At 41.8% G+C, this 15,626-nt stretch overlaps 2 protein-coding genes across 6 annotated transcripts in view; both read right to left on the bottom strand.

Moving 5' to 3' along the window:
• LOC127693473 (T-cell-specific guanine nucleotide triphosphate-binding protein 2-like) overlaps positions 1-15,282 on the bottom strand; it is a 444,108-nt gene extending 428,826 nt beyond the window's left edge. Inside the window, exons 1-2 of one of the 5 annotated variants that reach the window (XM_052194365.1) lie at positions 14,683-15,282; positions 13,818-14,082 (exon numbers count right to left, since the gene is read on the bottom strand). Coding sequence is in view for 4 of the 5 variants with exons in the window: in XM_052194333.1 (XP_052050293.1) it covers positions 8,389-8,429 (41 nt within the window). In the remaining variant the exon portion in view is untranslated. Of the gene's footprint in view, positions 1-8,388; positions 8,913-13,817; positions 14,083-14,682 lie in introns of those variants that run through there. The other 4 variants (XM_052194333.1, XM_052194336.1, XM_052194335.1 and 1 more) reach the window with 4 other exon arrangements.
• LOC127693478 (uncharacterized) overlaps positions 1-15,626 on the bottom strand; it is an 87,438-nt gene that overhangs the window by 4,410 nt on the left and 67,402 nt on the right. The window contains exon 2 of the mRNA XM_052194379.1: positions 845-2,075. Within this exon, the coding sequence (XP_052050339.1) occupies positions 845-2,053 (1,209 nt within the window). The 5' untranslated portion in view covers positions 2,054-2,075. The remainder of the gene's footprint in view (positions 1-844; positions 2,076-15,626) is intronic.

Raw genomic sequence — 15,626 nt, 5'->3', positions numbered from 1 at the left:
ACTCAATGTAATCTCAAGTACAACCTCAATGCCATTTAGAATGGAACTAGACTGTGGAATGACAAAACTCACATGGGAACACAGAAGACTACAGTCAAACCAGATTGATCAAATCTAATGGTGTTAGGAGTCATTGTAATACCTGATTTCAAGGAATTGCACAGAACTACAGTGAAAAAAGCAGTCCAATAATGCTATGAAGACAGGACCATAAACCAACAAACTGACAGGAAAGGCAGATCCAGAACTATATCAATCACCGTGCAACCAACAGAATGCATCTACTGTCAGTCAATATCTCTACAAGGCTTCCAAGTGATCACATGGTACGAAGGGCACATGGTTTGAGGAATGGAATTGTGCAAACTGTGGACATCAGGCAAGACTAAATCTTGACCCTCACCCTTTACCCTATACAAAAACCAACCCTAAGTTGGCCAAAGAGCTTACTGTATGATGGAGGCCTTGAAGCTCTTAAGGGAAATGGATATGAAAATGTCGTCAGATTTTCCCTCATAGTGTCGGGAAAGCATAGGAATCAAAAGCAAACAGACAAGTAGCGTTCCATCTGACTGAAATACTTCTTAAATACAAAGCAACTAGACACCACGGTCATGAGATGATTTACAATGAAAAGCCTTAGGAGTGCATCATGTAACAGTCTCAACCAGAGAGACCCCCAGGATGTCAACAGGTGCTGAAAAAGGATATGACAAAATTCATCAGAATCACATTGAAACATGTCAGGAAAGTGAAATAAAAAGGTATCTCCTGCAACAACTTTGGAAATGTTTTTCCCATGGACTCCTCTCAACATAGAGATGTTAGAATTGAATGTGCTTACCTTCTTTCTTAAAAGCTCTTCTTTGCTAAGGATAATTTTAACATCACTTGCAACCGTGTCAATGAAGTAATTTTTCAAGTGGGAAAACTTTGAAAAGTAAGGATTTCTAATGTACTTCAATATTCTATCTGTTAAGGATGTATCTGGCTCATCTGTGAGTAAATATGGAGACTTAATGTTTGCTTTGAGTTCCTTCAGTGTCGTATTCAAATCCTCAGCAATGTTTTCCAGTGATTCCTCATCCAGGCCAAAGGAAGATCTACATTCATTCAAAGTCTGTTCCAAGATCTCCATGTCATTTTGGGTCAATCCCCTGAATGGTATGGTAGCCCATGCTCTTGGCATTCTGGATACCTTTGAGATCTTTTGTTTCAGCATATCCCTCTTCCGGTCTATGGTGGAATCTGTGACAATTGGCAGAGTGAGCATGAACATGTGGCGATTGTAGGCCGGGAGCTCACTCAAAAGGGTGGATTCCAGCTTTGGGAAGTCAAAGTCAGAGACATCAAAGTTAGAGACTAAGAAGACTGGAGGCTCCTGTTGGGTAAGTTCCTTAAGTATACGTGAAATGACATTTCGAATCATCTTTAATGTGTTCTCTCTGTTGAATCTCCTAGGATATGTCTCTGCTATAGCCCTTAGATGAAAATCTATATGGGTTCTAACAAAATAGAAACTCCTATTCATTTTCACAATGGCCTTGATAAGTTGTATGTCATCACATTTCAGGCATCCAGAAGAGACAAAAATTAAGAAGTCATACTCCTCAAATTTGATTTTCTTCAGATAATCATGTGATTGGAAAGCAATAGACCCAATGCCAGGCAAGTCCCATAGTGTCAAACTTGGAAACTTTACATATTGGTATGGTGTTCTCTCAGTGGTTGTAACTATGTCCCCAGTAGTAGCTGCACCTTCTTCATCAGCCCCCACTCTCTGTAGAGCATTGATGAGACTGGACTTTCCAGCCCTAGTCCCCCCCATCACTGCAATGTTCAGTGGGGCTTTCTCAATGTCACCCAGAGCTTTGCTGATTGCAGAAACTGTTTCTTGAAGGTTTCCATTCTCTAGGGATGATTCAATGAAGGCCTTTAATTCCTGAGACAGGATTTTGTTTTCCATCTTGAAATTTTGAAGATTTGTGCCAAAGCTGAAGGTAAAATGAGCATCCGCCTTTGGAGAGCGTGTATAAGAGGGAGTCTGACCCATGCCTGGGGAATGTAGATGGTACCTACGGGAGGAAAGAACCAGGAAGATCAACAAATTAGTTCAGGAAGTACAACCAATGGGACAGCATGGTCCAGTATCTGCCCCTACATTATAAACAGGGACTTACTTCTCATTAATAAATTTGCAAGACTGATTAGCACTTACTACTGGATTTAGCTTTGAATTTTTGTTTGACTCAAACTTTTTGATCTTTGAGTATTTTCTTCTTTACAGTGTTTTTAGTTCATCACGATCAAATTTAAGCTAAGGATGCTGTTCTATGGATTGACAGTTTGAGCTCAGGCTGGGTTAAGATGCCCTGACTATTTTCTGGAAAAGATATTACCCAAGTTCATAGTTTTGTCAGTCTTTTGAGTTAAGATCATATTATGACATGCATACTGACTTTCAGGTTTCTTGTTTTACTTCAATAATTGACATGAATGGTAGCAAATTCAATTGGAGAGCTCAGTCCATCGTCAGAAGGAATAATCTTAAGAATGTGGGAGACTCTTCTTGATCTATCCTCTTGGGTTTCCTGTGACTTTGCTATCTATGAAAGTCCTTTGACACATTGGTGCTGAAAACCCTTTGCTTTTCAATCAAGACCTTGTGCTTGTGGTAGTCATAGGCTCTGGTGGGGAATCAGCTACTGTTATTTGTTTAAGTGGGCATGATATCCCAATCAATTTGCTATCTACATATTTATGTATATCTGTATCAAAGAATTGCTATACCTGTCAACTTTGGCCATAGAAGCTACTCTGTATAGTGAGTAACTTTCGATAAACTCGTAATGGTCAAAGAATGTTGCATAAGTGACTTCTGAATGCTCAGCCAAAAATTTGATACCTAAATTGTGCCCTTTAAGGCTGAGTGTGATGCAGAAGAATCATCAGAAATGATGTGAGAACTGGAAGCATGTGGAGCTTTTTTTTGACCATGTAAAAATCTCTGAAACAGTAAAAACCCAAAACATTCTATCAATTGGTGAGCTGTAGAGGCAGTCAAGAGACTACACAAAATAGATAATATATACTTGAAAATTTACTCATTACCCTGAACCATCAGACAAAGAGCAATTAAATCAGATTGTTACCACCAAGAAACCATTACCATTACCAAATATAGAAAAGAGGAACCTTATTCACTGTTAAATGTTGAAGTTCCTTCAGAAATTGATCACTGTCCCAGGTACATTACTCAATTCAACCTGAAGTGCCAGGAGCCATTCTCACATAGATCTCAAAACCCCTCCTTTCAGTCATTTCTAGCCTGCTTTTAGAAGGAAATATACTAGCTTAAAGATTAGCCAAGTAGTTAGATGGTCAATACATGCAGAGCTCACCTGAGTGGGCCAGAACAGAGCTCACCTGTGGTTAGGTTACTATACCAACTCCTTTCCATGTCACCTCTTCATGATCAATTTATTGTGCCAAGTTCCTGCAGCAATATCTGGCTTTTCCCTGAGCTTCTAAGAGACAATTCTGAGAAACTGTTCCCAAGAATCAATGCCAGCCCCCTGAGATTGTTCCCCAAATACAATGACTTTACCCCTTTACACCTTGCTTGCTTCGCTTTAAATTGCTTTGTGTAAAAAATAAAATTTGAAAGCTTGATCAGAATACTGTCTTGCTGTCTGTCTCTTGCATTTCTTGTCTCTCACCTTCTCCTAGGTGGTCCGGGGACCCTGCTGACTGTCCTGTGGGTCGGGACACTGAAGGACTGTTAGTCAAGAAACTACACAGATGCATGCACATCCTTGGTTATAGCTAATGTGTTGATGGTCCCTATTAAATTAATTCAGTGTAGATATTTATATACAGAAGAATGGGTGAAGAATGTATATACAGTAAGGCTCTATGTAGTTATGAAGACTACATGACATTTTCAGAAAAAAAATTAGTGCAACTGGAATTTGTTTTTCAGAGAAAAGAATCCAGACTTCAAGAAACAATAGCAAAAAACAAAACAAAACCCAAATAACACATGTTGTCTTTCACAGGCTGATGCTAACATTACAAAAATGTATGTGTGTGTGTCCAGAGAACATGGAATACAGAAGCAGAGGCATTTCACATGAGTTCAAGGTCAACCTGATCTACAAAGTGAGATCAAGAACATCCAGGGCTGTTATACAGAAAACCTTGTGGGGGAAAAGCAAAACAAAACACACACCCTCCAAAATATTTGGTTTCACTAGTATATAGTGTGTTTCGTGGAGAATCTCCTGGACCGCAACATGTAAGTGTTGTAGATTTGTCTTTTAATAAACCCCAAGTGATGTCTGATCTGGTTGGTCAACTTAACTCCATCTGGAATAAAGTGAAACCCAACTAGCTGGGCACACCTGGGAGACATTTTTTCTACATTTGGTCATCTGAGGTTGGGAGAACTACCCTTAATCTGGGCTACATCTTCTGGTGGCAGCCCACATGGAAAGGAGACTTGCATTCTTTGCCTGCTTGCTCTCATTTGCACTGGCAAGTTTATCCTTTCTTCTGCTGAGGTATTCTGTCACTGGTATTAGAGCCTACTTCTTAGGGTTTCCAGTGTACACTGAAGGCTGGCTGTGACAGGAAGCCTCATGGATTGAGTTCTGGGCCTTTCCTTCAGGGGACATCTACTGTTAGACTGGGCAGATCACAGGTGGTTAGGCATACTGTTAAATCTCCTTTAATGCATGATGATTCCTGCTAGCCGTTCTGCTCCTGGCAAAAACCTTGACCTAAAGTATGCAGAAATGAGAATATACTACCTATATCATTGTAGTGGCTACTCCTTGTTGTCAAGTGGACTACATCCGGAATGAACTCCAATCCAGAATTGGAAGGCTCACTTGTGATCCTAATCTAGAGGCTGGGAGATACAAGTTTCTGTCCTGGACTTTGGAATGGAGATCTTGAGGCATAATGGCTATGAATCCCAGAAGATTATGACAGGGAGCTCTCTGAGTTTAAGGTTAACTGGGACAAAGCAAGTCCCAGATAGGGGTGTGGTGGCACACACCTTTAATCTGGGCCACACTTTCTGCTGGATATGTACATAAGGACATTGGAGGAAGGAAGATTGGTTCTCTCTTCTTTGCCTGCTTGTCTTGTGGGACTGAGCGACTTCTCGATCCTTGTACTTCCATTCACAGCTCCTGCTGACCATTGTTGGGGAGTTGGACTACAGAATGTAAGTCATGAATAAATTCCCTTACTATATAGAGACTACCCATAAGTTCCGTGAGTCTAGAGAACCCGGACAAATACAATCATCTAGTTGAGAGAAAGAAGGAAAATTGGATGACCAGCATTCGTGTATCTTAATTGTAGAGACACTCTTCAGAATATCTTCTGCAGATGACAAGTTTCCTCTTTGCTCCTCTTCATTCCTATTACAAAGAGCTGTATCTGTGTTCTGGACATCCTGAAAGAGTTAACTCAGGAACTTTAAGAAGATCAGAGGACAAATTATAATCCTGGGACCACAAGGGGTATAGGGGTAGACTGACCTAAGGGTGGGGACACATTTTGAAGGATGGACCTTTGGCCACTTACCTCATCCCATAGAGACCAATCTGTTTAAAGGTAACATATCCCTTTTAAAGGCATATACCCAGAAGATTCCCTGGCATGCAATAAGGACACATGCTCCACTGTGTTCATAGTAGCCTTATTTATAATATCCAGAAGCTGGAAAGAACCCAGATGTCCCTCAATGGAGGAATGGATACAGAAAATGTGGTATATTTACACAATGGAATACTACTCAGCAATTTAAAACAATTAATTCATGAAAATTTTAGGCAAATGGTTGGAACTGGAAAATATCATCCTAAGTGAGGTAACCCAATCACAAAAGAATACACATGGAATGCAATGACTGATAAGTGATATTAATTAGCCCAGAAGCTCTGAATATTCAAGACACAATTAGCATATCAAATGATTCCCAAGAAGAAGGAAGAAGAGGGCCCTGGTCCTGGAAAGACTTGCTCCAGCATTGTAGGGGAGTACCAGGACAGAGAAATGGGAGGGGAGTGTTTTGGGAATGGGTGGAGAGAAGAGGGCTTATGGGACATATGGGGAGGGGAAAAACGGGAAAGGGGAAAGCATTTGGAATGCAAACAAAGAATATAGAAAATAAAAACAAAAAGAAAAAGCAACAAAGTAATAAAAAAAAAAGGAAAAAAGTGGGGGTTGTCTTTATGTTATTAAAAAAGGTGGTTAGGCTCTGGACATCTTCCACAGTTATTTGGATCAGAAATGATGGAGGGAGACCTCCAGTGCACTAGATTCTAAAATAGCAAACAAAAAAATCTGTCTTTGTGAAACTAAAATTTTTCTTTGAGAATTATATATTACAGAAAACACCACCCCCTTCATATCTCAATTCCTGTATTCATCTTGAAGAAATTATTAAGAGTCATCGACGCAGTTACCTGGGATTTGGTGCTTAAGAGGGTTGTTATTAGGTTGTCTTTCTAGAAAATGTGAAATACTTCAGATTTAAAACAGGATCAATTAAGATTGATTATATAGCCATAAGTTCATTTGGTAAAAATCTTTATAATTGTTATTAAGTTCAAGGCATAAGTTATTTGGTACAGAATTTATTTTGATACAAAATCAAGGTTTTATTGGTATAAATAGTAAAAATTTGAAAGTACAGGGTTTAGACCCAGTCATTCTTTGCAGTTTTTATAACAGATCTGAGATGTTTATGCCTGTGAGTTTAGGGCCAAATAACAAATAAAGGCTCTGTGTTTGTTAGGGTATTTTCAAGATTTTAATCAAAACAGTTGAAAGTTGTCAAGGCTTAACAGTTCAAACATGCTTTAGATAGATAGTTTTAAAAGGCATCAGAAGTCCACAGAATGTGATGTTCTGTGTTATATATTTTCCGTTAATATTGGTTACTCTTGGATTTCTGATGGGGTTGAAGACTGTTAATCTCATAGCCAGCCCAAGTTGTTTAACTTTGAGAAATCTGATATAGATTAAAATAGATGGTTTTCAGAAGACATAAAATTTATGGCCAAGACATGAGTCAGGAGTTAATTCTTATAGTCTTCTAAGATAGTATAGATAACAAAGGTTCTGTTTGACAGAGACTGGGTGTTAGGTCTATCTTATACTTTATAATTTACAAAATGATAATAGTTATGCTCAATTTATAATCATGGAGAAAATTTTTTTATTAAACAGAAAGTGTAGACTATTACAAGATTTCCTATCCCTTCACATTGAGGCATTGAGAGGCCAGTAATTAGAAAAGAGAAAAAAGAAGCTAGAGAGAGAAAAAGAAGAAAGGACTTCAGGAACGGAACAGGAGGAGACCTGAGACTACCTCCCCTCTTACCATGGTAGCTCTCTCACTAAGGGTATATTTCCCCAGAGACTGATTAATCTTTTTGAGACTGTCTTATTTGTAATACAGGAAGCCAAAAAGAATACCCCCTCAGATGCAGCGGGTGTGTGTGTGTGTGTGTGTGTGTGTGTGTGTGTGTGTGTGTGTGTTTGCCATCAATTGACGAGGCTGTCATGAACAATGGCTTTCCCTGACTAGACCTAACTGGGACTTTAATATGATAAAAGGTAAGGGGCACCTGAAGGTTCACCACCAGTCTCCATTGGCAGGTCTCAAGGGCTACTGTGACAATGGATTTTATAGACCAGGCTAGTAGAGATTTCAGAAAAAAAAAAGGCTTCAGAGGCTAGAGAGATTTAGTGTAGGTTGTTGAGAAAGTCTGTAGAGAGATTTAGTGCAGTTTGCTGAGACAGGGAGACAGAGGAGGAGAAGAAACGAAAAAAGAGAAAGGAAAAAAATGACAGAGAAGGAAGCTACAAAAAGTCCTGGCTATAATAGTTAGAAAAAGCAAAGAAGAGAGACAGAAAAGAAGCAGTTCACATACTTCAAGGAGAGAGGCCACTGAGCCAGAGTGTGCCCTAACAAATAGAAGCCAGGAGCAGGAATTCCCAGGCCTTGGAAAAAGCGCCCCAAATGGCAAAGGTATTAGCCCTGGATGAAGACAGTGACTAGGAGATATGGGGTTCTGACCACCTCCCCCAACCCAGGAAAACTCTGAGAGTAGAAGAGAAACCCACTCAGTTCTTGGTGGATACAGGGGTTCAACACCAAGCCTTCAAGCCAAGAAAAGATCTTGGATCCAAGAGGTCACTGGCACCAAAATTATTCATGGACTACCTGAAGAACAGTGGACCTAGGGATGGGATGGGTAGCCCATACATTTAGGAGCACCCCAAGACATACTCTCCAAAATGGGAAACCAGATACACTTTCTACCCAATGGGCCACAGCTAACTGGTCTAAAAAGAGGTACTGACCTCTGCTGAAGGTTGCTACAGACAGGAGCAGTTTTCTCCATGAAGGCCAAAGACAAGCAGGTGTTGCTATGGTGGATGCACAAATGTCATCTGAGTAGAAGAACCTTTACTCCTGACACATCGAGGCAAAAAGTAGAGCTAATTGCCTTCACTAAGACCTTGGAGCCAGCAAGAAAATTAATATCCACATGGATAGCAGGCATGCCTTTGCCACAGCCCATGTCCACAGAGATATATATGCCAAGAGGACTGCTCACATCAGAGGAAACCAACAGGAAATCCTGGACCTCTTAGATGCCCTAATGAAGCCAGCAACTGTATTATTCACTGCTCAAGATGTCAGAAGGGAAAAGACTCGGTGGACAATAACCAGGCAGATCAAGTGCTTCCAGAAGTGGCTATGCTGGAGCCTATACTAGTTATGGGCCTTCGAGGGACACCCACTAGGAAATGAGACTAAATTAAGAGATGGCCTCACGTAGAATATGCTAAAGAAAAAAAACCTCAGATTGCTAGCCACCTTACCAACTATTACCAAGAGAAGGCACACACAATAAAGGAGAACTATACTCCCCAGAAAGTAAGCAAAAGATTAGGTCAAATGCACAGAAAGACTCATTTAGGAGATAAAAAGCTTGTCCAGGCAGTTAAGGGACCCAAAGTATTTATTTGTAACTCAGGTTTTGGGCCAGAGAGATAATAGAACAGTATATAAGGTATTCAAGCAAGTGAATGCTTATACAGCAAAGAGTAAACAGGGCAAAAGACCTAGAAGAGAACAGCCTAAAATATATTGAGAGATTTTATAAAAGCTAAGGCAGGAGATTATGGTTATAAATAACTTCTAGTGTTTGTAGATAGTTTTTCTAGATGGGTTGGGACTTTCCCCACCAAGCAGGAAATAGCTGCCATGATTAGAAGAAATTTTCCCAAGTTTCAGAGTGCCTAAGGTAATTGGATCAGACAATGGTCCTGTTTTAAGGTAAGTCAGAGATTGATAAAGATTTGGGGGACTCATTGGAAACATTATTGGACATACTGTCCCCAGAGCTCAAAACAGGTAGAGAAAATAAACAAAACCCTATGAGAGACCTTAACTAAATTGACCTTGGAGACTGGTTCATGCTGGATGCTGTCCCCTTCTTGTTCCTGTTCCTGTTCTGAGCCCAACAGCCCCTGCCATTTTACCCATCTTGAGATCCTCTTTGAAACCTCCTTTGGTGTCCACTGGGCCCTACCAGGAGGTGTCGCTCAACATGAGATTTTTCTCAAACTCTCTGTGCCTTAAATACTCCAGGCATGCCAGGGACTCCTCACTGCTTCCAAACTGATGACTTGATCTGTGTAAGAGAGCTTCAGGAACAGTCGCTGGAACCCTGATGAAAGAGACCCTTCCTGATGCTGCTAGCCACTCCCACAAGCCTCAGTGTGGACAGTACTGAGGCCTGGGTGTATGCTTCCCATGTGTAATCTGCAGATGCCCTGCTCTCTAGACACCCGATGGACGGAACAGAAGATAGACAATCTCCTCAAGTTCAATATCACTTGACCTTGATCATGACTGCCTAGTGTTACCCTTAGTTTCTGGTTCCTTTCCCCATCCTGTTACAGGCCATAGTCTGCCACTGGAAAACTAGGATTCTTTGGTCCAGGAAGAGGTGGTTTGAAATCTGAATGTAATTTTGGGTATCTCACAAAGTCCAGTCAAGTTAACATCTCAAATTAAGCATCATATACATCTGTAAAAGGCTAGCTAGGCTTTCTCGGGCAATACAGGGTGTTTACCTAAAGTTCAGGGCACACGTGGCTAAACTCCTTCTTCATCTTGTTCTTGCTGTCGTGCCAGCCCGGGAGCTGAAGAAGGGTGGTTCCTGTGTCTAGCTTCCTGGTGAAAATGACAGCATTGTAGAGCTTGGGAAGCTGCCTGGCTCAAGCTGTCTACTATTCACTGATGTGACTTACCACATGCCTTCTGAACTCTACACTCATTGCTGTTATGGTTTAGCTGGATTTATACTGTAGAAGTTGGCAAATGCTAGTTGCCTACATGTTTGTTGAATTTACTATGTCAGTTACCTAGATTGTTTTCCATTGCTGCAATAAAGAATTCTTACCAAAAGAAAAAACAAAAACAAAAAAACAAAAAAACAAAACAAACAAACAAACAAAAAGAGTACTTCTGCCTAGTCTGCTGGTTGCATTTTTCTCTGTGCCATGCCTGGAGCCATCGTGGGCCCTCCAAGGCCCCTAGCGATCAGTTCCTTTTAGTCCCTAGCCTCAGCCCGGGGCTGCCCTAGACCCTGGGCGATTAGCTGGATCAGCTCCAGCCTCTAGCCTTCAACCTAAATGAACTAACTCATTCCTCCTCCAAGTGTCTCTCTGAGTAAAAAGTATCTACTGCCTCTCTGAGTCTAAATTGAGTCTTCGGGAGTATTAAGATATGTTAGGATACAGTTGTATCCTGAATCACACCTGGATAAGCTAAGAAGGTTGTTTTGCTCAAGGACTCCCTGGGTGAGGCCTGTAACAAAAGTCAGTTCCTCTTAAACCTCCCTTGCTATTCAGGTAGGCCTGAGTAGAGATAGTCTATCTGCATAACAAGCAAAATCAAGAGTAAAAGGCTGAACTGGATTAACTTGTGGGGGAAGGTAGGTATGGAACTAGGTGCCCACTCAAACTCCAAGAATCATTTCATTCAACTGACAGAAGTCAAAATTAACATAAAAATCTTGTTTGTCTTCATGTATCCCAATGTCAAGCATGCTAAAGAAGAAACGGGAAACAATCTCTTTCATACTGTTTGTCAGCACCTTCTTCCCAATAAGATGCCCTGGAATACGCCTAACCAAAAAGGGAAAAGCCCTCTCTAGTGAAAATTTTAAAAGCTTCAAAAAAAAAAAAAATAAGAAGACACTTAAAAAAAAGTACTACTTAGCACCCTGGGAGGCAGAGACAGGAAGATTTCTGAGTTCGAGGCCAGCCTGGTCTACAGAGTGAGTTCCAGGATAGCCATGGCTATACAGAGAAACCCTGTCTCAAAAAAACCAAAAAAAAAAAAAAAAAAAAAAAAAAGTACTACCTATGACAAAGGATTTGAAGAATTTGTGTCATAAAAATGGCTGGCTTAAGAAAATTAATCTATGGATTCTATGCATTTCCTAAATATTCTAAGGTCCATCATTCACAAAATAGAAAAAAAAATCCTAAAATTTAGTTGAAAGTATGAATGATCTCAGACAAACAAAGCAAGCCTGAGGGAGGGAAAGTGCTGGTGACATCACTGTCCTTGGTTTCAGGCTCTGCTTCAGAACCACAGTAGGAAAAGCACATGGTGTTGCCTGGATACCAGACACCTTAAAAAGCAGGAGAGCACAGACAAGACAGATATAAACACACAGGCCTATGATCACCTGACTTTGATTTTTTGTGTCTTTCATTCCTCTTCCACTTCCTCTTTTTTTACTTTCAAAGGATCTTATTGGAGAAAAGACTTTCCTTTACAAAAGAATGCTCAATAAATAAAACTAAAAAAAAAAAGGAAAAGAAAAGAAAGAAAGAAATGGTGCTCAAAACTCTGGAAAGAAACAAGCTTTAATTAGTAGGGATCAGAAGGGGATTTCCAAGTAGGTTCCAGCTACTCAGGAAATAAGGCCATGGAATACAAGCAGGAGCTCCTGGAAATGAAAAGCTTGTGTACAACAAAGGAAACGGACAAGGAAAGAGACAGCTTGCCAGAGGGGAGGAAATCCTTGTCAGCAATTCATTCAACAGAAGATTAATGTTCAAAATAAGCCAAGAACTTAAAACAAAAACCCTGATCAAGAAAAAAAAATAAGCATCTCAATCAAAACACAATCAACTGAACAGAGTTCTCAGAAGAAGAAAAACAAATGGTCAATAAATACATAATTTTTAACTCGGTCAGCATCCTCAGCCATGAATACAGGTAAATTGTAGCTACTTTGGGATTTCATCTCACCTGAGTCAGAGAGGTTTTCATCAAGAGAGAAGATGGCAAGAGATGCTGGTGTGGATGTAGGGAAGGGAAGTCGTCATTTGCTGCTGTGGGGTTGTAAGCAAGCACAGCCACCATGGAATCAGTGACAGCAAACCTGGGTGTTCCCCAAAAGGACTCTGTATCCTAGCACAGATACTGGGACATCGTGTTCATGACTGCTCTAGTGACAATAGTCAGCCTAGATGATAAGTAGATAAGGAAAATGTGCCACAGAGATACAATGGTATTGGATTCATTCAGAAATATAAATGGATGTGTGTAATTTCCAGGCAAACGGTCAGAGCTACTAAATGTTAAGTGAGTTCACCCAATGCTGGAAAGACAAACATGAAGTGCTCTCTCATATGTGGATTTCAGCTTCTCAAAATTAGGTATGTACATTTCTGTTGTAAGAAATATTTGCCAGGAAACCAGGAGGCCCATAAAAGGGGTAAAAAATAGGTTTGCAGGAGATAGGTAGTAGCATACATGAGATATACAAGTGGAAAGGGGAATATTAGGAACTAAGAAGTTTGAACAGAGGACGGCCAGAGAGCTGTGACACAGGACTGTATGTGGTAGAGCCAACCAAAAACCGTTATGTATGAACAAGCTATAAAGAAATATGCTCCTTTCTCAAGTCCATAAAAAACAAAATAAAGTTTGAACAGAGATATCCTGAGTGGGTGGATGAAACTGCTCCCAGAAGCCAAAGACTATTTAGTGGGAATCCTAGCCCCAAGAATGGGCTATTTCCCCATGTCTGCTGATTATGAGACTCCTGAACCTCCCTCCCCGAAAACAGTCAAGGTATTGGTAGTGCTGGTTATGTAGAAAATGGCTTCTCACAGTTCTCTTCTAGAAGAGGAAAAGCAGGGTGTGTTCTGTATAAAATTTTATCCTCCTGGGGTAAATCAAGTATATCTGGGTGTGGTGGTGCATGCCTTTAATCTCAGCCCTAGGAGGCAGAGAGGCAGAGACAGATGGATCTTTTAGATTTTGAGGCCATCCTGATTTACAAGTTCTCTACTAGCCAAAGGCACACAGTGTGATTGTTCAGCCTCAACGAAAACCAAAACCACCCCCCAAAAAAACAAAAAACAAATAAACAAAAAACCCAAAAAGCTATAACAACAACCCTCCACTACAAAGAGGGTTGACGTAGAGGAATCTGGTCACACAAGCTGCCCTCTTTCTCCAAACTCAAGCTGGCATCAGAAGAGCAACAGACCCAGGATGTGATGGTGATAGGCAAATTTGTTGCCATCTTGCTGGTTGGAAGTGCTCTGTGGTAGGGAAGACAGAGAAAGGCCTTTCTGTGAACAACCCCTGAGTGAAATAAGCCATAATCAAACATCCTCTGCCCTGGTGCCATTGATACCACAAATAAGTAGGATTTCTGGTCAAGCAGAACTTAGAACCCTTCACATACCTGCTCCTGAGCAGTGATGTCGGTGGCCCTCCTGTGATGTCACCTCTTCTATGGGAGCAAGGTCACTGGTAGCTCTCCCTGGAATCCTCTAAGCTGAGAGATTCAGGAAACAGATGGATGCAGTATTGGTGTCTTCGTGCTCTGGAGAGAAGAACAGCTGGGAAGTGCAGTCAGATGTTTTCAGATTTCCTTGCAGATCTCTGTCCACACAGTCTTTGCTCTCTGCTCTGCAGGTCCTAGATCTGAATCCTTCCCTGCCTTGTACCTGAAGGGAAAGACTGCAGTGAGGGGAGGTTTTTGTTTCTATTCCCAGACCTCTTTGTCTGGCTTACACAGTGAGCTGAAAAGGTTTCACATCCTTCCACAGAGAGGGAGGGGCAGCTCTGATGAAGTGGCCAACTCCAGGGCTTCCTGAGTGCTCTAGTGGGATCTTTGATAGCCTAGTCTTGAGTCAGGGTTCCCACTTCACACTGACCGTTCTGCTTCCCTACCTCAAGACCCTCTTTTCAGATGATGTCTTATATGGCTGGGTCAGTACTGACTTTCAGACCCAGTGAGCCCATGGTTCAATGATTGCAGACACCTGCTGTAACCCTGCCCCGTGCCTGTTGTCCCATTGACTTGACATTATTTCATGTTTTTCTTTCTCGCTCTGTCTCTCTGTCCCTCTGTCTCTTTCTCTCTGTCTTTCTCCTCTGTCTCTGTCTCTCTGTTTCTCTGTCTCTCTGTCTCTCTGTCTCTCTCTCTCTCTCTCTCTCTCTCTCTCTCTCTCTCTCTCTCTCTGTGTGTGTGTGTGTGTGTGTGTGTGTGTGTATGTGTGTGTGTTGGTCAACATGTGTGTGTAGATGCTGTTCCAGAGCCTCACCCATGCATGCAGATGCCCTGCCCCGGAGTGTTCTTATTTCATTGGGCAGCTGCATTTATTTGCTAAACCTGGAATACTCCTTGACCCGTCCAGCAGGTCCAGTTATTCCAGGGTCTTGAAGAGGCACTACCTGAGGGTCAAAAATGGGGGGAAGAGAGAAAGGAAGCCAAGCACGCTAACAAAGTCAGAGTCAGTCTGGGTTGTGTCATGGCTTCCTTTAATGTCGGGGAGGTAAGTGGGTTTTAAGGCTTACAGAGAAGGAAATAACCTTCACACCAGACAAAGGAGGGAAGGGCAGAGACACCCCTAGGGGTTGAAGCAGGAAGCAAGCGAGGAGGTCATCTGGTCATCTGGAGAGGACACCCGGAGTCAACACCAACACCAGCAGGTACATTCCGTGGTTAGGGCAGGAACATCCTGTGGCATTCTTGGAATCCTCTCACACCGATAGCTCAAGGAGAAGGCTCTAGTTAATTGTTCTCATATTTTAGCAGCCACCACCTTAGGGCCATGAGTAAGCATAAGTCCGAATAGCTCAGGATGGCTTCCCACATCTCCTCCTTTTTTCTTTCTTAAGTTGGGGGGTGGCTATGGAAAGAGGGTGGCTTAATCAGGCCCTTGGTGGGTGTGACTGGCATCCAGGTAGCGGACTCACAATAATCCCGTCATGCAGTCACCCTGCAGCCAATAGGTGGTGTGCATCTGGCTCGTGGCACTACAATATTTCCCATCATTGGCTACTCCACAGCTTAAGGCCCTCAGCCACTATTCCACTATTAGGAGCAGGAGTCACCCTCCCTGGCATTGACGTTTCTACCGCTTATGGAACCAAGAAAGCTCTGTGCCTGCAGCAAGGGTGGAGACCTGCAGGCCGATGGTTGCTACCTCCGTGTAGGTGGAAGAGAGGTTTTCGGCTGAGTCTTGGATGTCCAGCTGATGATAGT

The sequence above is a fragment of the Apodemus sylvaticus genome, chromosome 10, assembly GCF_947179515.1.
Source record: "Apodemus sylvaticus chromosome 10, mApoSyl1.1, whole genome shotgun sequence".
NCBI lineage: Eukaryota > Metazoa > Chordata > Mammalia > Rodentia > Muridae > Apodemus > Apodemus sylvaticus.
Note: the sequence above shows the minus strand (reverse complement) of the source record. Positions and strands in the feature narration are given on the sequence as shown.